Genomic DNA, 27,823 nt, shown 5'->3' with positions numbered 1-27,823 from the left:
TTATTTTTTGTCTTTTTCCTTTTTATCAGTACCGGAGATCGAACCCATGACTGCCTGCTTGCAAGGCAGGCACTTATGCCACTGAACTAAATCCCAGCCCCTGTTTTCTTGTTATTTTTAAGAAGTTTTTATTTCATGCTCTGACATTACAAATCTGCCCTCCAATTCAGATAATCTATCCTTAGTTTCTTTCAAGCTGTTACGCCAGCTTTCAATAGAGTTTTTAGTTTCCTGGTAATCTCTTTGAACCTGCTTCACGTATTCTATGTTTTCTCTATTTTCTCCATCAAACAATTCTCCCCTTTTTTTCTGTTCTTCCATTCCATCATCTGTTTTTTTTTTTTTTTTTTTTTTTTGGTGGTGCTTAGCATTTCTCTAACTATTCTACTTATATCTTGCTTTACTTCATTAAATACTTCACTTTTGAACTCGTCTATGAGGCTCCGAAGATATCGCTTTATGTCTATTGGTGCCGTGTCTGATATTGCATATTTTCTGTCCTCCTTTGCATTTACCTTTCCTATCAATGTTCTCAGGATTGGGGACTGAGGACCATTCTTGTTGCTCCCTCTTCTCATACTTTTTGTTCCTTCCATACAAGCATATATAGGAGGCCCAGTCTTTTTCTTTGGCAGTTACAGTTTGTTTGAATCCGCCGGCTAGGTGTACTGCAGTGCACTAGGGAGACACAGACCTGGACAGCCTCTGCTGGGTCCCCCCTCCAGGTCAACCTACTGAAGGCTTCATTGCTAGGGTGCACCAGTAGGTGCTGGGACCTGGTTTGGGTTAGCCTACTGGGTCTTAGTCAGTGGCGTCACCCAGACCAAGTGCCTCGCACCAATTCCTCTTGTGCATTTTTTTTTTTTTTTTTTTTTTTGTCTTTTTCCTTTTTATCGGTACCAGGGATCGAACTCACAACCACCTGCTTGCAAAGCAGGTGCTTATGCTGCTGAGCTAAATCTCCAGCCCCACCAATTCCTCTTGAGAGTGGAATATGCGACTAAAGTCACTGCAGCATCCTGTTCTGGCTAGTCTGCCCAGTCCCAGCATGTCTTTTGCGGGAGCCTCCTACTCTATGGAAGGGTCTCCTTTCCGCTCACTCACCGCAGGTCAGTCAGTACAGGGCTCCCTGCCAGTCCGCTCTCAACTCCGTTTGTGGATTCCCACTCTCAAAGAGCTTTTGCGCGTCTCTCTCCTTGCCATGCCAATTTGTATGCAGCAGCAGCAGCAGCAGCAAGAAATTCAAATCTTGGCTTTCAGTGGCTCAGGTTCCAGCTTCCATGCTGAGATTTTATCTGTTCCTGTTATAGCACTGCGATTGCATTTCCAGTTGGTTTCTCTCAGCTTAGTTCGTTCCTGGGTCTGCAGGGTATATCTCCCCTTGATTAGGACTCCTTGCATGGCACCATTCCTGGATTCTAAGCGGGGTATGTCAGAGAGCCACCATAGCTGCTGTTTTCTATACGCCATGTTCTCCCAGAAGTCTATTCTTTCTTTATATTCTTCATCAAATGGTTCTCTTGTTTGTTTGTGTTTTTCCATTCTTCTGTCTGTGGTGAGAGGTGTCTTCTTGAGAGGTGCTTAGCATTTCTTTTATTAATCTATTTATATCTTGCTTTACTTGGTTAAATATTTTACTTTTGAACTCATCTAAGAGGTTCCAGAGATACCTCTTTATGTCCACTGATGATGTGCCTGATATTGCATGTTTGCTGTCCTCAGTCTCCTTTGTATTTACCTTTCCTTGATCGATGTTCTCATGGTTGGGGGCTGGGGACTTTTTCTTGTTGCTTTTTCTTCCCATATTTTTTGTTTCTTCCAGTAGGCCCTAGTTTCTTTCTTTGTTGGTTAGAATTCTGAAGCCTGCTGGCTCCGTGATCCTGCCCACAGCAGTGTGCTATTGAGGTGCAAACAGGCACATGTATGCTTGCCCCTCCCCTTCAGGTCAGTCAACCTTCTGAGGCTTTCACTGTATTATTGTGTGCTGCCTCACCTCCAGGACAGTCAACTTGGTGAGGCCTTCACTGCGTTAGTGTGCGCTGCCAAGTGTAGGGAATTGGTTTGGGATGGCTTATTGGGTCTCAGCCAGGGGCATGACCCAGGCCAAAGCTCACCCTACCAATCCCGTTTGGGAAGGGAGCAACTGACTGAAGTCACTGCGGCCCCTTTTCCTTGCCAGTCCTGCCCAGTCCCAGAATGTTGTCCGTTGGAGCCCTTTTTCTGTGGAATGGTTTTATTCCCGTCACTCACCGCAGGTTGATGCGGGTTCCCTGCCAGCTCAGCTGGTCCTTGCTGACCCCCAACCTCAGTGTGACTGCGTTTCCAGTGAGTCAACATAGTTGGGTTTTGGGCAACTTAGTAAGTTGTGGCTGCGCAAGTTCGGGTGCTGCAGTGAGAGCACTGAGCCTTAAGCTGTTCCAACAGTAGCACTAGGACTGTTTTGGTTGGTTCTTCTCACCTTAGTTTCTTCTTGGATGAGAGGATTCATCTCCCTCTGTTCTGGACTCCCCACCCTGTGTTAGTTTGAATTCTAAGTTGACTATCTCTGGGAACCTTTGTAACCTGTTGTTATCTATCTGCCATCTTTACCCTCTCCCATTTTATAGTTTTATTTTGCCTCCTCCTCCTCTTTTTGTTCATTAAAAAGTTCATTTAGTTTGCGCTTTATTTATTTATTTTTTTGTGGTTATCAAGAATTGAGTGCAGGCACGGCTGCACGCGGGTGCTGCACTGCTGAACTTTATCCTTGTCTTCCCCCTCCTCACCCCTGCCTGCTTTTTTTCTCCCAGTACTGGAAATCAAACTCATTTCGTTGCATTTGCCAGTCAGATGTTTATACCTCTGAGCTAAATCCTTGGCCCTCTCCCTGGCCCTTTTTAGTTTGCTTTTGATAAACAAAAATATAATTTTTTTGGTCGTGGGGATCAAACTTATAACCTCACACTTGCCAGGATATGCTTGTGCTACTGAGCTAAATTCCCAGCCCCACCCCCCAATTTTTTTGTTTAAGTGAAATTCCCATTTAGGTGAAATGCATTCATTGGAAGTGGTTGATGTTATAATTGTATATGTCCTGTAATCGTCACCTTAATAATGACAATAGAATGTTTCCATCTTTCCAGAAAGATTCCCTTGTGCTATTGCATTTGGTCTCCATGCCTCATAGGAAACCACCGTTTTCATTTCTTTTTAAAAATTTTTTTTTATTTTAAGAAGAATAAAACAGAAGAAAAGCAAATCAGAACAGAACAATGCAAGCAACACAGGACTTTCATAACAAGACAACAGGAAATTAACAGTTGCTACCATAATGTCTCTTATTTTCTTCAAAATAGTTGTCCAGACCATCATACACAATACAGTCTAACAAAACAAAATAGTATAAAACCAATAAATGAAAGCATTATGGGACTTAAAAACAATGACTACCATTTTCTTCAAGATAGCTGTCCATACCCTCATGCACAGTGAAATCAAATAATAGAAAAACAGACTAAAACCAATCAGAACAAAAGAATGAAAGCATTACAGGACATCAAAACCAGATAACAGGAAATGAACAATGTTTACTCTAGTGTCTCATTTTCTTCAAAATAGCTGTTCATGCCATCATAATAAAATCCAACAAAACAATAAAACCAATTAAAAGAATGAAAGCATTATAGGACTTCAAAACAAGATAATAGAAAACCAACTATGATTACCATAATACACCCCATTATATTCAAAATAGCTTGTGGATACCATCAAAGTAAAATTAACAGATACCATCAAAGTAAAATCTAACAAAGCAAGACAGAACAGAATTGGGGCTGGGGATTTAGCTCAGCGGCATAAGCACCTGCCTTGCAAGCAGGCAGTCATGAGTTCGATCCCTGGTACCAGTAAAAAGGAAAAAGACAAAAAAAAAAAAAAAAAAAAAAAAAAATTAAAAAAAAAGACAAAACAGAATGAAACCTAACAAAATTGTGAAAACATTACAAGAGTTCAAGACAAGACAATAAGAAATTAACATTGGTCACCACCTTCTCCTCTTAGGTGTTTCCTCCTTTATCAGTTTTATAATCCTATATCTATTGTATTTTTGAATCCCGCTAACGCCTTCTGTTTTTTATGCTAGTGTTCACATTGCATGAGTTCAAATTGTTTCACCCATAAACATGACCTCCAGTTGCATCCACTTACCTATAAAAACATTGAGATTATTCTACTTTCCAATGGATAGCTTTCCATTGTATGAAAATACCACATCTTTCTTACCCATTCTGTGATTGATGGGCAAATTACCCCTGCTGTTTTCTGGTTTCCTGTTGCATGGAACATTATTTTCTCTCCTTTGACTTTCAGTCTATGAATTTCCTCAAATGTGTTTAAATTAATCTGTTTAAGTTAATCTGTTTCTTGTATACAGCCTGTTGTTGGATCTTGTTTCTTGATCCACTCTTGCTGTGTTTTTTTTTTATTTTTGAATTGAGTCCATCTACATTAATGGTTACAGTCAGCATGCACTGGCTTGTCTCTGCCATGCTATCTCCTCTTGTTGGCCCTCCATGTTTCCCTTTGTTCAGCTGTCTGCCCTGTTTGGCGAACCCTTCTGCTGCTGTTCCTGGAACCGTGATCATCTTTATCTCTCTCTAGAATGTCCCTCAGTATTTTTTGTAGGGCTGGTTTGGTGGTCATGAATTCCTTCCGTTGTTCTTTATCATGGAAGTATCTTATTTTTCCATCAATTTTGAAAGATAGTTTTGTAGGCTACATCAATCTGGGTTGTAAGCTGTTTTCTTTCAGGATTTGAAATGCTTCACTCCAAGCTCCTCTTGACTTGATGGTTTGTGTTAGAAGTCTGCCTTGGTTGTGAAGGGTTTTCCTATTTAAGTGACCTGTTTCTTTTCTCTAACAACTTTTAATATTCTGTTCCTGTGATGAATTTCTGGGAACTTGATTAATATATGTCTGAGTGTCAATTTATTTTGGTTATGGCAAACTGGAGTTAATATGTGCCTCACTTATCTGTATGCCAGATCCTTTCCCCATATTTGGGAAGTTTTCTGCTTTTGCTTCTGCAAAAAGCTTTTTCACTTCATTTGTTTTGACCCCTGCTTCTTCACTGATACCTATCACTCTGAAATTATTTCTCTTAGCATTGTCTTGCAGCCATTGAATTGTTATTTTCTGGTTCCTTGTTATTTTAAAACAATCTTTCCTTTCATGATTGCCAGCTGCAATCCTGTCTTCAGGGTCTGAAAGTCTGACTTCAGTCTCTTGCAAGCAGTTTTGCCAGTTTTTGATTGACTTTTTACTTCCCTGGGTAGCTCTTTGAATCTGTTGCATGCATTGTTTCCTCAGTTTCCTATGCTCCTCTTTTTTTTTTGTCTATGTCTTCTTTAGATATGGCAAATAACTATTTCATTACATTTTTCATTCCTCCTTTTACCTGAGACATTGTTTCTGATTTGATTACTTTTATAGTCTCATGAAGTTGTTTCTTTACTTCAGTTGTTATCTTCTCAGAGCTTTCAGGTGTGTGATTTTCATGTTCTTTCGTGACTGTATCTCCCAGACTTGTTTTGTGTGGGCTGGTGGTCTCAGACTGACTTTTGCTCCTTTGTCTTGACATTCTCCTGGGCTCCTGCCAACAAGCCGGTTGTGGGGTCCCAGGCATTTCTCACATTGGTTGCCCCTCCACAGTGCAGAGGAATGGTTCATGCACCTGTTCCTCTGACACCGGGTTTGCATGGAAATAGCAGAGCATGGAATGGGCTTTTCCAGACCCATGCAGCTACACTGGGGCTTCCCTGATGGGCAGGGGTGTGTGGTGGAGCTGCTTCTTTCAGCCTGTGTCTACTCTGGAGCTCCCGCAATGGTAGCAGGCACACAAGGTTGTGTTTGTGTGATTCTCCTAGTGGGTGATGGCTGCCCAAAGCAAATAAGGGCCTGCAGTGGTGGCCTGTGGGCGGTGTGCATGGGGCTTATATGGCTGTGTGTTCCTGTTTCCCTGGCTGCTTGCAGGATGTAAATTTTATAATATTGGTGGCCGGCAAGCGAAGGTGGATCTGCTGGCTGCCTGTAGGAAGAACCATCTTGGTGGCTGTGGCTGACAGGAGGAGGTGAACCTGCTCGCTCTTTCTGCCCATGCTGGATGCCTGCAGGAAGCAGCTTCACTGTTTTCATTTCTATCACTGTACATTAATTTTGCCTTTATCATATATCATCTAAATGAAATTATAGAAGATGTAATCTTTTGAGTCTGCCTTTCCCCCCTGTTTTTATATGCTCAGTAGCCATTTAGCACTGTCTGTAACTCTTCAATGAAAAGTAAGTATGCAGTTAATGAGACAGCAAAGCACAGAAAACCAAAAGGTTTTGAGAGTAATCAGATATGGGTATTATGAATAGTTTGTGCCAGTCAGTGGCTTACATGTTCATTTCACCTTAGATCCTCACACGTTATTTGAGCTTTTAACCCCAGCTGGTCCTGAAGTATGATTTTTACTTGTAAGACCTCTGAAACCTATGTTCTGTTCTTTGTAGAGATTTTTTTACTGAAGCTTTTAGTTTTTGACTTGTAGCCATTTAGAGTTTAGTAAATAAAGCTTTGCAGAACCTTGTTGGAGGCTTCTAACTTGCCAGGGAAACCTCTGCTTGTATTTCTGTTTTTACTTGTTGGCTCTATAAATGCTAAGCTTATATATTCAGAATGTTCTTACCAGAAGCACTATCTCAGTTATTTTCTCATTGCTGAGAAAAAATACTCAACACCCACAAGTTAAAGGATGAGAAGTTTGTTTTGACTCAGAGTTTGTAAAGGTTTCAGTCCATAGTTGGTGGGTTTCAAATAGGGATGCATGGCAGAAAAGAAACAGTCCATGGCATAACAAGCAGGAAGCAGGGGGGTATCAAGGAAGGAGGATGTATACCCTTCCAGATCACAATCACAATCACTTCATCCTTTCCACCAGGCTTCATTTTCTGACATCACACCTAGATATAAAGCTATCAGTGTGCTAATTTAGTGTCACACACCCATGATCCATTCACCTCTCAAAAGCCTTAACAATGAGTGCATGAGGCTTTGGGGGAATGTAAATACAAAATCATAGCTATCAGCTTACTTATTTGAGGTTCTTCTGTGCACAGAAGAACCATCCTGTTCTTGTTAGCTTCTGTGAAAAAGTTCTTTAAAGCCTTCAAATGTGTTATGCAGAACTTCTTACAGCTTTTCTGTTTCTTCTGATTGAGAGCTCGTCATCTCAAGTTATTGCATCTCACCAAGAAGCAGAACCCTTTTTTGGGGTGGTGGTGGTAATGCTAAAGATAGATCCCACTGTTTACATATGGCAGGCATATACCCTGCCAGTGAGCTATTTTCCCAGCCCTAGAAGCAAAAAAAGCCTTTTGGAAACCTTATTGGTGAGAATACTTTTTTAAAAATAAAAATTAATTTTATTTGTACACTTTTGACATATGTATTGATCATATTGATCATAGGCAATTTGTACCTGTATATATCTTAATTCATTTCTTCCTCATCCCTCCCCCTTTTTCCCTTAAATCTTTTTCCTGTCCCTTTACACAGTTTTTTCTATTGTTTTCTTTCCATTCTTTTTGTTGTTGTTATTGTTGTTGTTGTTGTTGCTGTTTGTTTGTTTTGGTACTGGAGATCGAACTTATGACCTCACTTTTGCCATGCAGGCACTTACGCCACTGAGCTAAACCCCTGGCCCTCTTTTTTATTTTTTAAATTTCTGTTCTTTCCATGCCCTTCCCATTTGAATATTTTCTTTGTACTTAACCATTATCAATCATCTGTTTTGGTTTTTACTTACATTTTGGATTTCTCACATAGGAGAAACAGTGTGTCATGTAAATGTGATCCAAATTATTTCACTTAAAATTATATTTTCAAGGTGCATTCATTTACCTAAAAATGTCTTATCCTTTTTTATGGCAGCGTGGTACTCCATTTTGTATAACAACATATTTTGTTTATCTATTCATCCACTGATGGGCATCTAGGCTGGTTCCAAGATTTAGCTATTACAAATTATGCTGCTATAAACATGGATGTATATATTGCTGTAGTATGATGGTCTCAGCTGTTTTCAGGAAGGTACCCAGAAGGAGATTAGCTAGGTGAAATGGAACCCCTAGTTTCAGTTTTTTGAGAAAACTCTACACTGAATTCCATATTGTTTTAACAGTTTACATTTCCTACTAACAGTGAAGAAAGGTTCTTTTTTCTTATAGCCTTGCCGGCATTTGTTATTGGTTGATTTCTTGTTGATAGCCATTTTTTCTGGCGATAGAATTTCAGTGTTTTAATTTGCATTTCTCAAATGGCCAGTGTTGTGATTTGTTTAAATGTGCCCCGAAAGCCTCATTCAATCATGGACGTGACTGAGTCTAGTATTTGTGATTGGTTCATTGTGTAGCACTGGGATTAGTGATTTAAGTGCTGTATCCGCCCAGGGGTGGAGCAAATTACAGTATAATGGTAAGAAGGCATGTCTTTCTCTCTTGCTGGTTTGCACCTTGCTGTTTGCAGCTGGCCATGAATGGTGGCCTGCCATGCCACCCTGCCGCTTGGAGCAGCTGAGTACGGACTGAAACCTCCAACCTGTTAAGAAATAAACCTTTCCTTCTCTAATTTTGGACATCAGGTATTTTGTCTCAACAATGAGAGAGAAAAGTAAAAGATAGCCAGTGATGTTGAACATGTTTTCATATATTTATTTGCTCTTTGTACTTTATATGAGAAGTGTCTATTCATTTTGGATGCCAATTTTTGGACTGGGTCTTTAAATTTCGGGTCTGTTTTTTTGAGTTCACTATATGTTTTAGATATTAGTCCTTTGTCTAGTTATGACTGGTAAATCTTTTCCCCCATTCTGTGGGTTGTCTCTTCAACTCTGTTGGTGATTTTGCTGTGCAAAAGCTTTTTAATTTGATATGACCCAGTTGTTTGTTCTTTGTAGTCTTTTCTGTGTGTTTGGGGTTTTGTTCCTAAAGTCTTGGCCTACACGTATGTCTTTAAAGACTCTCTTCAGCAGATTTAGTGTTTCTGTTTTAATATTTAGATCTTTGACCCATTGATTTGAACTTAGTTCATGGTAAGATATACTGGTTTAGGTTTAACCTTCTGGGTCTAGGTTTAATCTTCAGCACATGGACATCCAGTTTTCCCAGCACCATTTATTTTTTATTTTTTTAAATTTTATTTTGAAAGTAGTAAAAATACAACAGAACAAGACAGAACAAAGCCAATCGAGACAATGCAGTGAAATTGGTGCAGAACTTCATAGCAGGATACTGGGATGATAGTAATAGGTATTGTGGTATATCTCGTTATCTTCACAATAGTTGTCCAGTCAATTAGGTACAGTGAAATCAAACCAAAACCAGAACATTATAAAACCAATTGAGAGTATTGAATAGAGCAAAAGAAACATAACAAAACAAAACAGTGAAAACAACCTTTGCCTTCAAACAGAAGACAGAAGAAAACCCCCCATATTTGCTATGTTGATTATGGCCATCCTTCCAAGAGATCCCAGACCATTTATTAAACAGGCTTTTTTTCCAGTGAAGCTGTTTGGCACCTTTGTCAAAGATAGGGTGGCTAAGTATGTCTGGAGTTGTTTCTGCACCTGGATCTGTTCTGTTGATCCTCAGGTCTGTTTTTTGGTCAGTACTATGCTGTTTTTATCATAGTAGCTTTGTAGTTTCAAGTCAGGGATTGTAGTGCCCCCTGCATTTCCTTTATTGCCCAGAATTGTCTTGCTATTCTAGCTCTCTTCTGATTCCAAATGAATTTTAAGATTTTTTTTTCTGATTCTGTGAGATATTCTGTTGATGGGGATTGTATTAAGTCTGTATAATAGTTTTGGAAGTATGATTTCATGTATTGGTTTTTCCTACCCAAGAACAAAGGGTATTTTTTCATTTTCTGATATCCTCTTCACTCTTCCTCTTCAGAATACCATAGTTCAATGTAAAGATCTTTACTTCCTTCATTAGATTGATTCCTATGTATTTTACTTTTTTGGATGGTATTGTAAAAGGTGTTTTCCTAATTTTTCTTTCAGTGAGTTTGTTATTTATGCATAGGCATGCTGCAGGTTTAGAGTGTTTACTTTGTATCCTGCTCTGCTACTGTATTACATTTAGGAGGTTTTTGGTGGAGATTTTGGAATCTTTTAAGTAGAGTATCATATAGAGTATAACTTTACTTTTTTCTTTACTATCCGTATTCCTTTTATGTCTTTCTCTTGTCTAATTGCTCTAGCTAATGTTTCCAGAACCATATTAAATAGGAGTGGTAATAGTTGCCATCCTTTTCTTGTTCCTGATTTTAGAGTGAAAGCTTTCATTTTTGTCCATATAGTATAATATTAGTTGTTGGGTTTGTCATAAATGGCTTTTATCAGATTGAGGTGAACACCTTCTATTCCATTGTTCTACATGGATTTTATCATGAATGTGTGTTGGACTTTTTGTTAGATGCTTTTTTGTTCAGTGCCCATTGAGATGATCATTTGGTTTTTGTTCTCGGTCCTGTTACATTTATTTTTTTTCTTTTTTTGGTCTTTTTCGTTTTTATTGGTACTCATGATCGAACTTTTTTATCGGTACTCGGGGATCAAACTCACGACTGCCTGCTTGCAAGGCAGGCGCTTATACTGCTGAGCTAAATCCCCAGCCCCATTTATTGATTTGTGTATGTTGAACCTTCGCTGCATCCCTGGGGTGAATCCTAATTAGTCACGTTGTATAATCTGGATGATTTGCTGCATTCTGTTTGCCAATATCTTATGGAGGTTTTTTTTTTTTTTTTTTTTTTTTTGTCTGTGTTCATTAAGGAGATTGGCCTATAGTTCCATTTTTTGGTTGGATTCTTCTCTGGTTTGCTATCAGTGTAATGCTTGCTTCTAGGAGTGGGTTTGGGAGTATACTTTCTTTTCAATTTCATTAAAGAGTTTGAGGAGTAGTGGCGTTATTTTTTATCTAAAGTTCTTATAGAATTCAGCAGTGAATCTGTCCAGACCTGGACTTTTCATTGTTGGTAGTTTTTTTTTTTTGTCTTTTTCATTTTTATCGGTACCGGGGATCGAACTCTAGACTGCCTGCTTTGCAAGGCAGGTGCTTATGTCGCTAAGCTAAATCCCCAACCCCTTCATTGTTGGTAGTTTTTAAAATTACATCTTTAATTTTATAGACCGATATTGAGTCATTTAGAATTTTTATATCTTCTTGATTCAGCGTTGGTAATTCTTTTTTTTTTTTTTTTTTTTTGTCTTTTTCGTTTTTATCGGTACCAGGGATCGAACTCATGACTACCTGCTTGCAAGGCAGGCGCTTATGCCGCTGAGCTAAGCGGCAGCCCCATCAGCTTTGGTAATTCTTATGTATCTAGGAATTTGTCAATTTCTTCTGAGTTTTCCATTTTATTCAAGTACAGGTTCTCAAAATAGGTATTGATTGTCTTTTGGATTTCTGCAGGATATGTTATGATTTCACCCTTTTCATTCCAAATTGCTTATATTTAAGTCTTTCCTTTTTTTGGATAAATTTGGTTAAGGATTTGTCAATTTTATTTAATCTTTCAAAGAACCATCTCTTAGATTTGTTGATTCTCAGTATTGTATTAGTTTTCATTGCATTAATTTCTGTTCTGATCTTTATAATTTCTTCCCTTGTACACATTTTAGAGTTCAACTTAACTCTTTTTCTAGGAGTTTGAGATTTAGCATTACGTTATTTATTTGAGCTTGGTCTGTTTTTCTTGTGTGGGAATTCACTAGTATAAATTTCCTTTGTAGGACTGCTTTCATAACATTCTGTGAGTTCCAGTATGTTGCACTGGCATTATTAAGTTTAGAAATTCTCTAATTTCTCTTTTAATTTCATTTGTGACCCATTAGTTGTTCATTATTTACTTACAATGTGTTTATGTAGTTTTGGTGGTTTCTTTTGTTGTTTCCAGTTTCACAAACTATGCTCTGATAATATGCATGGGGTAACTTCAGTTGCTTTGCAGTTAGTTACACATGTTCTGTAAACTAGTGTATGGTCTATTTTGCAGAAAGTCCTGTGTGCAGTTGAGAAGAATGTGTGTTCTGTTGCTGTGAGGTGGAACCCTTTGTAACCATCTGCTAAGTCCATTTGTTCAAAGGTTTGGTTCAGCTCTGATATTTCTTTTTCTTTTTTTGGTACTGGGGATCAAATTCATGAGCTTGTGTTTGCCAAGCAGGCACTTACACCACTGAGTCAAATCCCTGGCTCTCAGCTCTGATATTTCTTTGATGGCCTGTCTAGTTGATCTGTTTATGATAGTGGGGTATTGAGATTCCCCATTACAATTGTATTAGTGTTTGTCTGATTTCTCATATCCTTAATGTTTGTTTTATGTAGTTGAGTGTGTGAGTATTTGTTGCATGTATCTTTATGATTGTTATCTCTGCCTCTTGTATTGTTCCCTTAACAGCTGTTCTTATGTTGAGGTTCTGGACTTGACTATACATGCCTTGATGTAGTTTTTTTCTGATTATGGATAATTGGAATTCTCCATGCCCAAATTATCTACCATGCTTGGGAAGTTTTCTGCTGTTACTTCTCTGAACTGGTTTTTTAATGTCTTTTGTGCTATCTTCTGATTTTGTATTCATTCTGATTAATTATTCTTCTTTGCATCATCCAGCAGTTGTTGGATTGCTTTTTCATATCTTTAAGTCTTTCATTTGATGATTGCTCTCAGCAACCCTGTCTTTTTAGATCTGATATTCTGTCTTCACATTGGTTCTGCTGTGTATACTTTCAATAGAATTTTTAATCTCCTATGGATAACTGTTTGCATTTCTTTCATGGAGTCTGTTTTTCCTAGGTTGGACATTCATGGTTTTCATTGCTTTCCTAAGTTCATCTTTTTTTTTTTTTTTTTAATATGTAGCTTCTAGATTCAGTAACCATGTCCTTCCTTATGCTCACTATCTCCTTAGTTATCTGGGTAATTATTTTTGATTTTTTTTCTAGAGACTTATTTATCTGCTTTGTTACTTCTTCTACTACCATTTCAGAAGATTTGGCTGTGTAGCTTTTGATTTCTTCTGCCTTAGTCCCTCCTGTATTTCCCTTGGGTTAGCTAGAGATTTTGGGTTATATCTTGCTTCTGTGTGTTCTCATTTTCTATTTTTAAATTTTCGTTTTCAATGTTGATGCTTATAATTGCTTATGGTAGATAGTTCTATTAGTATGAAGATCTCTTTCGAAAATGACTGCTTTCAGAGATGTCTTCAAGGTATAGCTGGGTTTTGTCTTTTGAGTCTGTCCCAAGATCCTGCCTCTTAAGTATATTAAGAATGAGAGGTTGCTAAATGTTTGACCTGGCACCCACTTCTTTGGTACTGAATTATTGTATTGTTTATACCCAGACAATCTTGGTATTGGCATACAAGGAAGAGCAATTGACCACAACAGCTTTGTATTTCATTAACATTGCAGGTCTAGAGCCAGTGGTCGGTCTGATCATATGATCAGAGGATAGTGATACACAGTGTGACATTTGGCAGGAGGGCAATCTCTTTCTGAGGGTTGCAGCCATTGTTGATTCCCTATGGTCTTATTTTGGAAGTCTTATGTTGTTTCCATTGTTTTGTTGGGTTGGCTTTTATTCTCTTTTGTTAGATTATGTCAAATCTGATAGCAGAAGCAGTGATTTCAAAGATAGCAAGATATATTATGGTATCAATTTTGGATTTCCTATAGGCTTGTTTTGAAGTCCTTTATTGCATTCATTGTTTTATTTTTATTCTCTTCTGTTCTGTTTGATTTTTACCATGTCAGAAGTTATGTGCAGCTATTTTGAAGACATTAAGAGGCATTTTGATAACTACTGTTGATTTTGTAATGTTTTGAAGTCTTTTGTCTTACCCTGGTTTGTTTTGATTGGTTTTATCATCTTTAAAAGAAAAAAAGATAATGACAATCTTGTAACTTGTTAATGTGCCACTTTTAACTATACAGGTACAAGATTTTATAGTTATATAAACACTCTAAAACAAATCAGTTTATATAACAATCTATAACAGTTGAGAAAATTATGTATTGTAAATATCCACCAAATGACAATTTTGCCCTTATGAAAGAAAACTTAAAGAGATAAGAAGAAAAAAAAAATAAAGAGAGATTAGAATTCAGGTTGAAGGACAAAGAAAGATTTTCCATGTTTTCTTTTATTCTTTTTTTTTTTTTTTCCTTTGGTACCGGGGATCGAACTCATGACCTTATGCTTGCTAGGCAGGCGTTTATGCCACTGAGCTAAATTCCCGGCCAGATTTTCCATGTTTTAAGATACTGGTGAAGAAGACAGGAGGGAACTAAAGAAGGAAAACAACAAACAAAACAACTAAAACCAGTGTTGACATTCATGAGAAAACAAAAATAAAAAACAAACCAAAAACAAAGGAAAAAAGATTTCTCTGTAATTTCAAGCCTGTGCTTATCTTCTGGGGTATACCAGTTTTATGATAATATCTACATTTCAGTTTTTTTTTTTTTTCTTTTCTTTTTATTGGCACCGGGGATCGAACTCATGACCGCCTGCTTGCAAGGCAGGTGCTTATGCCGCTGAGCTAAATCTCCAGCCCCCTTTATGATAATATCAGGGCATGTCTTTGCTGTTACTGGCAAACAAGGGAGGCAGACAGAGCCCAGATCTGTGCTGGATGATCCCAGCAAGCCTACAGTAATATTTGGGTAGCATTCTTCATAATTCCACTAAGTCTGTAGTAGGGTTAGGGCAGGGTACCAATCCTGGTGTTTTCAACTCCACAGAAGTCCAGGCTTATCCTAGTCTCTGGTTGGGGGGTTGCTACTTGAGTTGTTTAGCTTGCAAATCCTCTAGATATCTCTTGCTGGCTTGACTTTGGTTCTCTGACCCACGTCTCCTGTTGTTGTCACCCAGTCACTGTGGGATTTCAACACAGGGAGCCCTGAGATAAAGCCAACCCATGATACTTTGAGTTCTGGGTTCACTTGGCCCCTTCCTAAAATGGCATCTGACCAAGTTCTCTCTCCAAGGAACATGACATTGTCTTGGATTGGAGCCTCCTCAGCTGTTGTAACACGTGCACTACTCCATTCCACTAATGTGTTTCTTTCTCCCTGAAGACCACTGGAGTCACTGGCCCTCTCTGTGTCTCTGTAGATTTGATTCTCCTGTTTCATGCTGTGAGCTATGAGCTTGGGAGAAAGTGCAGTTTTCCTCTCCTTTTCAGTGTTGTGGTCTATCTTTTCACTTTCTCTGTGGGTTGCACTTTTCCTTTCAGATCATTCCTGGGTTTAGGAGTTTACCTTCCTCTTTCTTTTCTACCCCAAGTTGTTATTTTCTAGATTCTGAATCTTGAGGAGGTTGATTTGTTGCTGTTTACCACTTCATTATCTTACCAGAGGTTTGTTATTTTGAAAATAATTCGGATTTTAAGTTTTGCTTGTCTTCCTGTTGTTGTGTTTCTCTGTGAAGTATGGTAATAGTTGATTCTGTTAAGATTCTTTAGATTTAGGATAACTTTTCACATGTTACATCTCACAGAAAATGTTTTTCATTGCCAATTCTCTTAACTTGTGTGATTATAGATTTTAAAATGGGGTTGACTTTTCATTTTTTAAGAGAAATTAAAAATGTTAACAGTTATGTTATATTTCTGTATATGTATACATTATGTAATGTATGTCAGGCTGAATATATTTGCCTTCTGAATATGTTTATCATATTTATTATTTCTTTCTGATAAGAGCATTAAAATTTTTGCTTCTAGCTTTTTAGTTTGATGTAATACCATTTGGTATTTTGAGGTCTTGTCAAAAAAAAAAAACCAAAAAAAAACAAAAACCCTTGTTCATTCTGATGGCCTGAAGCATTTCTTCTTGTTTTCTTCTAGTTGTTTTATAGTTTCAGATATTTAACTTATGAAGGATAGGTATTTACTTTCTCTTTTTTTGTACCTAGTCAGCTTTCCCAGTATTATTTATTGGAAAGATTCCTTTCATCACTTTGTGTTCTTAGCATCTTTGTCAAAACCAGTTAGCTGTTGCTGGGTTGTTTTACTTCTGGATTCTGTATTTTATTCCATTGGTTTATTTAATGCCAAAATCATGATGTTTTGATAATTACAGCTTTGTAGAATGTTTTGAAGTCATGTAGTATGTTTCAAAGTCAGTGCTTATAGCTCTGTTGTTTTTGCTTAAGAGTACTTTGGCTGGCCATGTTTTTCTGTTTAAATTTTCTTTTCTATTTCAATGTCATACAACTTTTAGCATTTTTTTCCTCTAACGAATGTTATTGGTATTTTATATTTGATAGGTATTGCATAAGTCTGCATATCACTTGTGTTCTGTAGGTTCTAATCCACAATTGTGGCTTATTTATTTCCTTTTTAATTTCATAGTTTTAATTGAAGAGACATTTCATCTCTTTATTCATAGAATTGTAAGATAGCTATTTTAAGTGGGATTGCTGTCTTGGTTTGTATTTCAGAAAATTAGCCCATGGCATCTGAGAATGCTAACTGCTTTTTGTATGTTGATTTTGTATTCTGTAACTTTGTTGAAGTGATTCATTAGTTCTGGTAGTTTTCTGATGGATAGTTTGTGGTTTTCTCTATGTAATATCATATCTGCAAACAGACAATTTTGCTATACTTTAATTTCCTTTGATTTGCTTCTTTCTGTTTCTCTCCATCTCACTTCTAGTAGTATACCATGGTTGATTCCTCGATTTGTTTTCTGTTGCTGCAATTACCTGAGGTATTTATAAAGAAAATAAGTTTTATAGATTCATGGCTTGGGAGTCTGGGAAGTCAAACATTGGGTGGCTGCATCTAATGAGCACCTCGTGCTTCTTTAAATCATATTGGGCATGATTTATTGTCCTGGCACACACTGCTAGTGGAAGCATCTGTGTAGGATGTTGTAGTCAGACTAATGCTGTTTTTTTTTTTTTGGTACCAGCTCACGACTTCGTGTTTGCCAAGCAGGCATTTATACTGCTGAGCTAAACCCCCGGCCCTCAGACTAACATTATTAAAAAACATACACACTAAATTTAGTGGCTTTTAAAATAGTATTATTCAGTGATACTTTTTAATAAATAAAACTTCGGCGCCGGGTTAAATTGAAGTGATTTATCTGAGAATACCTAGCTATGAGAGAGAAGGTTGGTAAGACATTCTTTCTATTATGCTTGTGGTTCTCAAACTTGTATAAGAGTCACTTGCAGAGCTTAATAAAATACAGATTCTAGAGTCCTACTTCCTAGAGAAAATCTGATTAAGTAGTTTTACACAGAGTGTAAATACTGGTATGTTTAACAAGCACCTCAGGTAAATCTGGGTCAGAGAGATAAGGATCTCAGTATAAATAACACTTTTAATATACAATGCTGCCTTTTGTGAGTCCGTAATAGTGACTTGTAGAGTTGTAGGTCAGGTCCCAGGCTGGCCTCAAACTTGGGATTCTTTGCCAGTACTCAAGAGTAGCAGGAATTGTAGTTAGTTTTCAAGGCTGATTATTTTCTGGTCTTAATTTTGGAGGAAACACAATATAAAGTTATTAAGACAGTTGCATGTTCAGTAGATCAGTGTGCAAAGTTAAGAATGAGGAGGAGCTGGGGATTTAGCTCAGCGGCATAAGCACTTGCCTTGGAAGCAGGGAGTCGTGAGTTCGATCCCCGGTACCGATAAAAAGACAAAAAAAAAAAAAAAAAAAAAAAAAAAATGAGGGCAGTTTCCTGTGTATACAATACTTACCTCAGCTGATTAATAATTTCATTATGTCTTTCAGAGTCTAGACACTAAAAGTAAAACAAGGTTTATTCTTTCTGATTTTCCCTTTAACAGGTGTACAATTGCATTTATATGTTACATTTAATAGTTGTATCACTAGTCTCTTTTAGTGTAGGAGAATCCTTTTACCTTTTATGGAATAGAAGAGGTACTAACATTAGCTTATCATTTAGTCCAGGGCAATTTTATAGGATGCATTTTAAATGTGCTTATTTTTTTTAATGTTATCATTTGACTTATCACTAGCACCTCTTTTAGGTCTAGACCCTGGATTAGATTTAGGAGTAACATTTTTGCACGTGTTCTTATGAATGATAATATGAAGTTCGTCTTTCATCACACCAAGAAGCTTGCAGTCTGACATTACTATTTTTGATCCTTAGTTTGATTATTTGGTTTAGATAGTGACTGGTTAGCAAATTAGCAAGAATCTTTTTTAAAAAAATAATTGATTTAGATACATAGGTTCATATGATTTAAATACATATTTCAGTATCTCAGTAGAACTCCTAGAGTGCTTGTATTATGGATGTACACTACTACAGCTGGAGGTATACTGTTTTATAGTAAAGTTTTCCCAAGTAGCAGGTGTACATTTTTTAATGATAAAAAGTGTAATAGAGATTTGTAAATTAGTATTATTTATTTTCATTATGAACTATTATGCATTGTTCATAATTATTTGTGCTGTATGTACTTTTCTGTAACTGGTAACATAGTAAACTTGTTTACATCAGGATCACCACAAATACATGGCTATGTCTTGAGCTACAAGTGCTACGGTGACACTAGGTAGTTATTTTTCTTATGAGATCACCATTGTATATGCATTCTGCTATTGATCAAAATGTTATTACACAATACATGACTGTACATGAATCTTTGGCTTCTTACTGCTTCCAACATGCTCTTTGGGAACTGGGCATGCAGCTCAGTGGTAGAATGTGTTCGTACCTTGCATGAGGCTCTAGGTTCCATCTCCAGTGCTGAGAACAAACAAACCACAAGAAACTAAGCCTTTGGCACTTTGATTTTGATGTATTTTACTGTAGATGTGTTTGTGTTTATCCTTCCTGAAACCTGTTGAGTATAATTATCTCTTCTGATCTGTGTGTGTGTGTGTGTGTGTGTGTGTGTGTGTGTGTGCAGGAATTGAACTCAGAGTTTCTTCTTCTTTTTTTTTATTCCCATTTTATTGGTACCGGGGATCAAACTCACGATCCGCCTGCTTGCAAGGCAGGTGCTTATGCCGCTGAGCTAAATCCCCAGCCCCAGTTTCTTCTTTTTTTAAAGAAACAGGTTGTCACCATGTTGCTAGACTGGTCTTAAATTCCTGGTCTTAAATAATTCTCTCACCCAGCCTTCCAAGGGCTGGAACTATAAGTGCACAGCACTATTTCTGGCTTGAATTTCTTGACTCTGTAGATTATTTACCTTTTATCAAATCTGAGATGTTTTTCACCATTATTTCTTATTTAAATATTCTATCTGCCTGTTTTTTTCTTTTCTCTTTGCTAGTATTCGCATCGTATGTATGTCATTATGCTTGAGTGTTACACATATCTTTTAGGCTTTATTCATGTTTCTTCATTTTTTGTGTGTGTGCTTATCAACTGAATCTCTCGTTTAGCTGAATCTCTCGTTTTTTTTTGGAACTGAGTATCTCACAACCTTGTGCTTGCCAGGCAGGTGTTTGTGTCACTGAACTAAATTCCCAACCCTCAACTGAATATCTTTTAAGTTCTATAATTCTTTCCTCTGTCTGCCAAGAGTCTCAAATTAATTTTTCATTTCAGTCATTGTAATCTTCACCTCTAGAATTTCCATTTGATCCTGTTTGAAATAATTTCTCTTTATCTGCATTTTCTATTACAAATTTTAAATTAGTATTTGTTTACAATATATGGTAATTACATTCGTCTTGGGGGGTTGATGCTTGTACACATTGCATCTTAATAATTTTTTTTGTCTTTCCCTCTTCTAACAGTCTCTGTCATTTGACACAGTCCTAGTTTTGTTTTTCCATTTTATTTTAGCTCATGAACATACTTAATGATTGATAGACTTTATTTATTAAGTTTGATGTCTGTCATCAAACAGGGACAGTTTCTGTTAATTTTTTTCTCGAATGGCAATGCTTTGTTGTTTCTCTGCATATATTGCAATTTTTAAACTGAAATGTGGACTATATTCGTTGTATGATATGATCACTCTGGAAATCAGGTTTTCCCACTTAATAGTTTCTTTGTTCATTTCTTTTCATGAAATACCTAGAAATGGGATTATTGGGTCATATTTTTCTAAAAAATGGTCAAATGGGTTTTTCCAAGTGGTTACATGATTTTGTGTCCTATTCAGTAATATAGGATAGTTCCAACCCTTTCTACTCAAAATTTCTCGATACTGTCTTTTGGATTTTAGCTACATTAGTATGTAAAAGTTATATCTTTCATTCTTTGCTTTCTATTTCCCTAGTGACTAACAATGAACATTTTTAATGTTCTTATTCATCATGTATATATCTTCTTTGATTATATTTCTGTTAATTTTGGTTGTTTTTGATTTTTTAAAATTGAGTTTTCTACATTCTTATATTCTGATTCCAAGTTTTTCAATTAGATAGGTTCATAGTATTTTTCTACCTATCTGTGGTTTGCCTTTTCATTTTCTTTACTATCTGACAAAGGGCAGTTAACAGCTTTTTTGCTATTACATCTTACTGTTTATTTAATTAGGTCACAAGTAGGTTTTATTTTTTCTAGAATAGTAATAGATATTCATTGAAAGTCACATGTAATTTAAAAATTTGTAGTATCCATGCTAAAAAAGTATAAAGATGTGAGTGTAATTAATTTTATTACTCTAATAGAATAAGTAAATGATTATATGTGATTAACATAACTAATGTAAATAAGCCAGTTTATTAATTGTATCATTTAAACATTTAATAAGAAAATTATCAGTGAAATAGTGTACATTTTAATTTTTGTACTAAGTCCTACCTGTTGTGTGATTTACACTTAGAGCACATTTTCACTTAGCTGAACTGTATTTCAAGGACTTACTTGCTAATGTATCTAATGACTAATGAATCATACAACACAGATGTACAAGTTTTATAGTTTTAGATTTTTATTTTAGGTTATTATTGTGAGTTAAATTTTACATGCAGTATGAGTTTTGAGTTGAAGTTCAGTTATTTCGATATAGTTTTATAAACTTTAATAAAATTGTTCTTGACAATTAGGCATCTAGAGTTTATCTTGAGCTCCAAATGTCAGTGTTTAAATATATTCTTTCTAATTGTTTTCATTGCTTTGTATTTTGTAATAATATGTATAATATAAATTTACTTTATAATTAACAATTTTCAAACCTTATGTGTAAAATGCTTACATATGTCAGCCATTTAGTGTCTTGGCTTTATTCCTGTACCTATTTGAGCTTAAATTGCATATAATTCTGTTTACATTTTGGTCTAACCTCATTTCTAAAATTATATCTAAAGTGTTTATTTGCTTTCAGGCATGTACTGGCATTGAGAATATTGATGAAGCTATTACATTGCTTGAACAAAATAATTGGGACTTAGTGGTAAGTACTTTTTAACTTTTCCCACCTTTATTCAGATTTTATGAAATCTTGAATGTTTTTAATATTCTTTGCAGGGGCTCAGCATACTATAGTCTACCTATAACTTGTCTGAATGAATAAAATGTTAATTGTCGTATCTTTTAACATGAAGTCATATTTAATTCAATATTAAATTATTATGAATACTTAGAAAACAAATGATTTTTAAAATTGTTCTCTTATTTTATTGTTTATTATGATTTACCTTCCCATGTAGTATTTTGGTGGAGATGCTTGAAAGGAGAGAAGTCAGATTTGCCTGTCTGAGTAGTTTCGTTTGATGTTTTCAGAACCTTCCCTGGAGCTCTCACTGATTGTTATTAAAGAAGGAGCATTTTGTTGTGACTTCTGTATGATTTTGAGGCAATTTATCACAAAGGTGGCTTAATGTTTTTTAGTTCTTTTTAGGCAGTAACTCAAAAGGCACAGCATAATACTAAACATTCATCTGTTGCAAAGCAAACAAAAAATAAATTATATTGGAGAAATACTGGTTGTGTTAGGATGACACAGATGTCCTTTGAAGCCCTTTAAATGCTATAGAAAATTAAAATTGTAATTTTGAGGAAGTGCTAGTTTTCAAAAGTTGAAATTTAAAATATGTATTTATAGAAGTATAATTAGTATGTGGGTGTATAACATGCTTATGTAGGTAGTTCTTACTTATCTGTGTGCTTTATGTACGTCTGTGACTATTAATTTTTTTAATGTAAAAAATTTTCAGCTTATGCTTATTGTAATAAAAGAAGATAAAGAAATTTTAGAAGAAAACATGTTACAGGTTTAAGGATCTCTAATCAAAAAAACCTCAAATCAAAAGTGCTTCAAAATTTGAGTGTTCACATGACAAGAAAAAGTTTTGAATTTTGGGGCATTTTGGATTTCAGATTTTTAGATTAGGGATGCTCAATCAAAAAAGTGTATAGAAAACCCCAGAATCTCACATTCTGAGATCGAAAGTGCTCCAGGTCCAAAGCAATTCTAATAACATTACCCAACTTGAAATGATCTTTAATCCCATCACTCAGGTACTTGTTTTGAATTTTTAGGTATATTATTTCAGGCATATAATTAGAGGATTAAACTTTTTTTGAAATACAAATAAGGTGATTTTATATGTTTATATTTTTAATCTTTTTTCACTTAACAGCATATCATGTATCTTTCCTATTTATCTAAATGTGACTTTTCATCATTTTAAAAAACATTAAATAGTATTTCATTTTGTAGTTGTAATATAATTTTACCAGTTGTTCTTATGTCATTGAATATATAAAAGTTTTGTGGTAGTTTGCTATTGTAGGCATTATTGTAGAGAACATTCTTGTATATACATATTACATATTTAACATGTTATTTTCCAGTTGAACTTGTGAGTCAAATTACATATATATTTACTAACCAGGTACTCTTTTGAAATGGTCTTTTTTGTTAAAATACTGGCTCTTTATATTTGTATTTCAGCATGAAAGGAAATTTCGATATGGGAATCGAACTCAGAGCCTTGTGCTTGCCAGGCAGGCACTTATGCTACTGAGCTATACTTCTAGCCCTTAAATACATATTTTTAACATCTGTGGCGTATGTCAATAATACACGGTGTTAGTCAGCAACATCATGATTTCGTGATTTCTATGTCATTGATGGGAGAAAGAGGGAGCAGCTTATTTGTAGTGATGCCTTCAAGCTTCTTGTCCTGAAACTTAATTTTGCAATAGCAAGTGCATTGCTTTATTTAGTTTGTATATTTTGAAAGTATTTTTGGGGTTTGGTTCTGATGAGAGGGATAAAGAATAGAGAAAAGGAAGATAGTAGATTAGGAATAATAAATTATAAGACTATCATGTGTGAATTACCAGTTTTGGAGATAGATGTGAATTCTTTCCTTAGCTCCTTTCTACTGGTCCTTGCTCATTAGTTTTATTATTATTTTTTTCTTTTTTTTTGGAGATACAGTTTCATTGTGCAGTACAGATTGGGTTGAACTCACTTTGTAGCCCAGACTAGGCCTTGAACTTTCAGTGATCCTCCTACCTCAGCCTCCTGAGTGATGGAATTTCAGGCATGTGCCTCGAAATCGCCTCATGCTCATTAGTTTTGAAAGTTACTGACCGTGAATTTCCCCATATAATATTGAATTATTTATTTATTTATTCATTTATTTATTTTAGGTGTTTTGAGACAAGGTCTTGCTATGTAGTTCGGGCAGGCAATGAATGAACTTACTATGTAGCCTAGGCTGTCCTCTAACTCTTGACAACCCGCATGCTTTAGCCTCCTGAGTGCTGGAATTACAGGTGTGTGCCACAATGCCCAGTTTAATGTTGAATAATTAAATGATAAGCTGATCTCTATTTTTGAATTACTTGAAATGCATTCTCACAGTAGCAAAAGCATTAAGCTATGTTTCATATTCTTGGTTTTTTTTTGTCTTTTTTTCATTTTTATTGGTACCGGGGATCGAACTCACAACCGCCTGCTTACAAGGCAGGTGCTTATGCCGCTGAGCTAAATCCCCAGCTCCATGTTTCATATTCTTCAACTTTGCTTCTTTTGAAATGTGTCTCCTGGCTGGCCTTTCTTTGCAAATATTTCATTTTTATTCATAACAAAGATTTTAAGTGCTTTATAACTTCCTTGCACTTTAAATTATTTCATGTCTCCTGTTTTCATACGTTGTTCACATTGTCACAGTGTTTTAAAAATGAAACTTAAAAGCCGGGCGTGGTGGTTCACGCCTGTAATCCCAGCACTCGAGAGGCTGAGGCAGGAGGATTGTTGCGAGTTCCATGCTAGCCTGGGTTACAAAGTGAGCTTGAGGCCAGCCTGAACTGCATAGCGAGACCCTGTCTCAAAAAGACCAAAAAAAAAAAAACCAAATAGACTTAAGGTGGGTATAGTGGCGCATGCCTGTCATCCCAGCAGTCATGAGACTGGAGCAGTAGGATTGTATATTTGCAGATAGGCTGAGCTATATAGTTAGGGCAGCCAGGACTATGTAGTGAGACTGATTCAGAAACAACAACAACAAATGATTGAAGAAAAAAGGAAACATTTTGAATAGCTCATTAACTTGTTAAATCTTTTATGGAAGTTTTTTTATGGTAGTCTCTATTTTGCCTGTGCATTGTATTTTGTGCTTGTCAATTACTGTTGTCTTTCCTGTGCTTGTTATGGACCTTATGGGATAGTTTGTATAATTTAAGGTTTTAATATAGAGTGTCTAGTTTTATATCTCCTGTTTACATCACTTATGCTTTCCATCCATTGTTCCTGTGCATATTTTATTAGAAGGTGTAAAGGATAATGAGCTAGGTATTATAATCAAGCATTGTGATGAGCATGAAAAATTCTAATAATAAAAAACTCAGTGAACACTAAATATAGATTTTTACTGTAGAGGCTTAACAAATGTAATAATATATAGTCTCTAAGTTAGCAGCAGTAATAATATATAGTCTCTAAGTGTCTTGTTCTGTTTTATGTTGCTATAACAAAATACCTGCAATTTGGTAATTTATAAAAAATAGAAGTTGCGTTCAGCTTCCTTTTTCTATAACAAATATCTCAGATGATCAGTTTAAAAATAGGAAAGGTGTATTTCTGGCTCATGGTTTTGGGCATTTCAGTCCATGATTGGTTGGCTCCTTTGGTTTTAACATACAGCAGTGCATGGTAAATTATGTTGCTTACCTCATGGCAACTAAGAAATAAAAGAGAGGGGAGAGTGAGGGTCCTAATATCTCAACTAAGGGTATATCACCAATAACATAGTCTCCTCCACAAAGCTCCACTTGGTAAAGGTTCTGGAGCCTTCCAGTAATGTCTTGTATTGGGGACCAATGCTTCAATACATAAGCTTTTGGCCAGGCATGGTGGCATGTGCTTGTAATCCCGGTACTTGGGAACCTGAGGCAGGAGGATCAGTGTGAGTTCAAGGCCAACCTGGGCCACAAAGTAAGTTCAAGGCAAGTCTATACTGCATGGTGAAACCCCATCCTCCCTCTGCCCCCTAAAAAAGAAGGACTTTTGGGAGACATTCAGGATCCAAACTGTGTTTTTGTTTCTTTGTTTTGAGATGGGGTCCCCTTATATAGTTCAGGCGGTCCTTGATCTGTGTAGTCCAGGCTGGCCTTGAACTCATAGTGATTCTTCTGCCTCAGCCTCCTAAGGATCTAAACTATAGCAGAAATTTATTTGACTCAGGTTTCTTTTTTTTTTTTTTTTTTTTTTGGTGTGTCTTTTTGAGACAGAGTCTCACTGTGCAGTTCAGGCTGGCCTTGAGCTCACTTTGTAGCCTAGGCTGGTCTTGAACTCGCAACAATCCTCCTGCCTCAGCCTCTCGAGTGCTGGGATTACAGGTGTGAGCCACCACACCCGGCTTGACTCAGGTTTCTTGAAGCTGGGAAATCTGCAGGCTTAGCCCTGGTGGGGGCTTTTTGCAGCATCATAGCATGGTAGAGAGCATTACATGGTTTAATAGACCTAGCATGCTGGAGAGAGCGTGTTTTAATAACAAAACCATTCTTTCTACCCATTAAATAAGTAATCCATGAATGAATAAATCCATTAATGAGGGCAGAGCCCTCATGAACTTGCTACCTGAAGGTCCCACCTCTCTAATACAGTTAGCATAGGACTCTGAGGCTTAAATTTCGCACACAGGAAGTTAGAGGACACATTCAAATAATGCCACTGAGTTTAAGAAATATGGTTAAAAATAGATGCATTGTCTCATGGGTCTTTATCACATAAAAGGTATTTTTTTTTTCTAAAAATACAGCCCATTTTCAGGGGTTCTTAACATTAGTAACTTTTCTTGATCATCTTGTACATTATTTTTATTATTTAGGTTACTGTCCACCAAGAAATACACCCAAATTCTCTGACTTAAGTACTCCATAGTTGATTGTATTTTGGAGAAACTGGAGAATTAAGTTATGTATGCTAAAATTGGAAAACAGAATAACATAAACTTTAATGTTTTTGGAAAATGTCATGTCTAATGTTTTACTTGCTGTGCCTCAGATAGCTTTTCACTTAATGTCAGTCTTTCTCACTCTGTCATCATTTTCATATATGCTACACTCACAGTTAACAGACAATGAGTGTCATTGCAGTGGAGATTCTTACTTTGAAGGTGATTCTTATTTTTCATATATATTTTGAATGGTATATACTTAAGTGTAACGTCTGGGTAGTGGTGTACACCACACTGTAACATCCAGGAGTGGGCAGCAAGCTACTGCTCTGCTGCATCAGGCCATTGTAGTGCTAGAATATGAAGCTTTGGGCAATCTGAAATCCAGCATCAATAAAGAAGAAAAGAAGCAGTTTAAAATAAAAGAAGACAGTTTATCTGAAGATAAGAAAGGAGGAAAAGAGAGGTGACAGATGGCTAGGATGAACAGGGAGAATTTGAAAATGAATTGCTCATGAATTTCTTGTCTTTAGTTCCTTTTTTTTTTGTTGTTTTATTTTTTTATTTTTTGTTGATACTTGGGATTGAACTCACAACCTTGTGCTTGCCAGGCAAGTGCTTATGCCACTGAGTTAAAAACCTGGCCCTTGTAGTTCCTTTTTTTGAGATTCTTGTCTCACATAGTTTTAACTAAGGATTGCCTCTCCCTTTTCTTCCCCTCTTTTTGAGGCAGGGTCTTGTTTGAGAGGAAGAAAACTTAAGAGAGACAGAACGGGTCCTGAGTGGGTTGCCAGTGTCTTTTCTAGTGACTTTCATAGAGTAAAATCATGAAGTTAGATGGGTCAAAGGTGGGGAAGAATGGGAATTTGCAAGGTGGGCATAAGGCGGGGCAGAACTGTGGTCAATCAATAAGATTAATTGCTCAGGTAAAATTGATTAAATTAGGAGCAAATAGGGGAGCAAGTCCTATAGTAAGCTGGCAGGCTTAACAGCAGTGGCTCCTCCTCTAGGGGGCATAAAATGAGACTCCTGACTTCCTCAGGGTGTTAGAGAACTATTTGGACTGTGGATCGTTAGGATGTGGTTGTATTTGCTTTGCCTTTTTTTTTTTTTTGTCTTTTTCCTTTGTATCGGTACTGGGGATCGAACTCACGACTGCCTGCTTGCAAGGCAGGTGCTTATGCCGCTGAGCTAAATCCCCAGCCCCTTATGAAGGATTCTGATATCCTAATTTTTATGACGATTATATGATACATAGTCCATTATGAATGCTGTGTAAGCAAATGTTTTGAAAGAACTTTATAAGTTTATACACACATCTTTTTTGTTTAATCTTTTAAACTTTATTTTTTCTAACTTTTTTCAGTGCATATTAGTAATGCAGAGCATTAGGTTCATTGTGATAAATTGGTACATGCATTTAACATTACTT

At 36.4% G+C, this 27,823-nt stretch overlaps 1 protein-coding gene across 3 annotated transcripts in view; it reads left to right on the top strand.

Moving 5' to 3' along the window:
- Positions 1-27,823, top strand: part of Faf1 (Fas associated factor 1) — a 459,740-nt gene that overhangs the window by 39,393 nt on the left and 392,524 nt on the right. For all 3 annotated transcript variants that reach the window (XM_063236491.1, XM_063236490.1, XM_063236492.1), the window contains exon 2: positions 21,363-21,431. In XM_063236491.1, the coding sequence (XP_063092561.1) occupies positions 21,363-21,431 (69 nt within the window). The remainder of the gene's footprint in view (positions 1-21,362; positions 21,432-27,823) is intronic.

The sequence above is a fragment of the Cavia porcellus genome, unplaced genomic scaffold (assembly GCF_034190915.1).
Source record: "Cavia porcellus strain 051 isolate PalLab524CR breed Dunkin Hartley unplaced genomic scaffold, mCavPor4.1 scaffold_25, whole genome shotgun sequence".
In the NCBI taxonomy this organism is placed as follows: Eukaryota; Metazoa; Chordata; class Mammalia; order Rodentia; family Caviidae; genus Cavia; species Cavia porcellus.
This window is presented reverse-complemented; position numbering and strand designations above follow the sequence as displayed.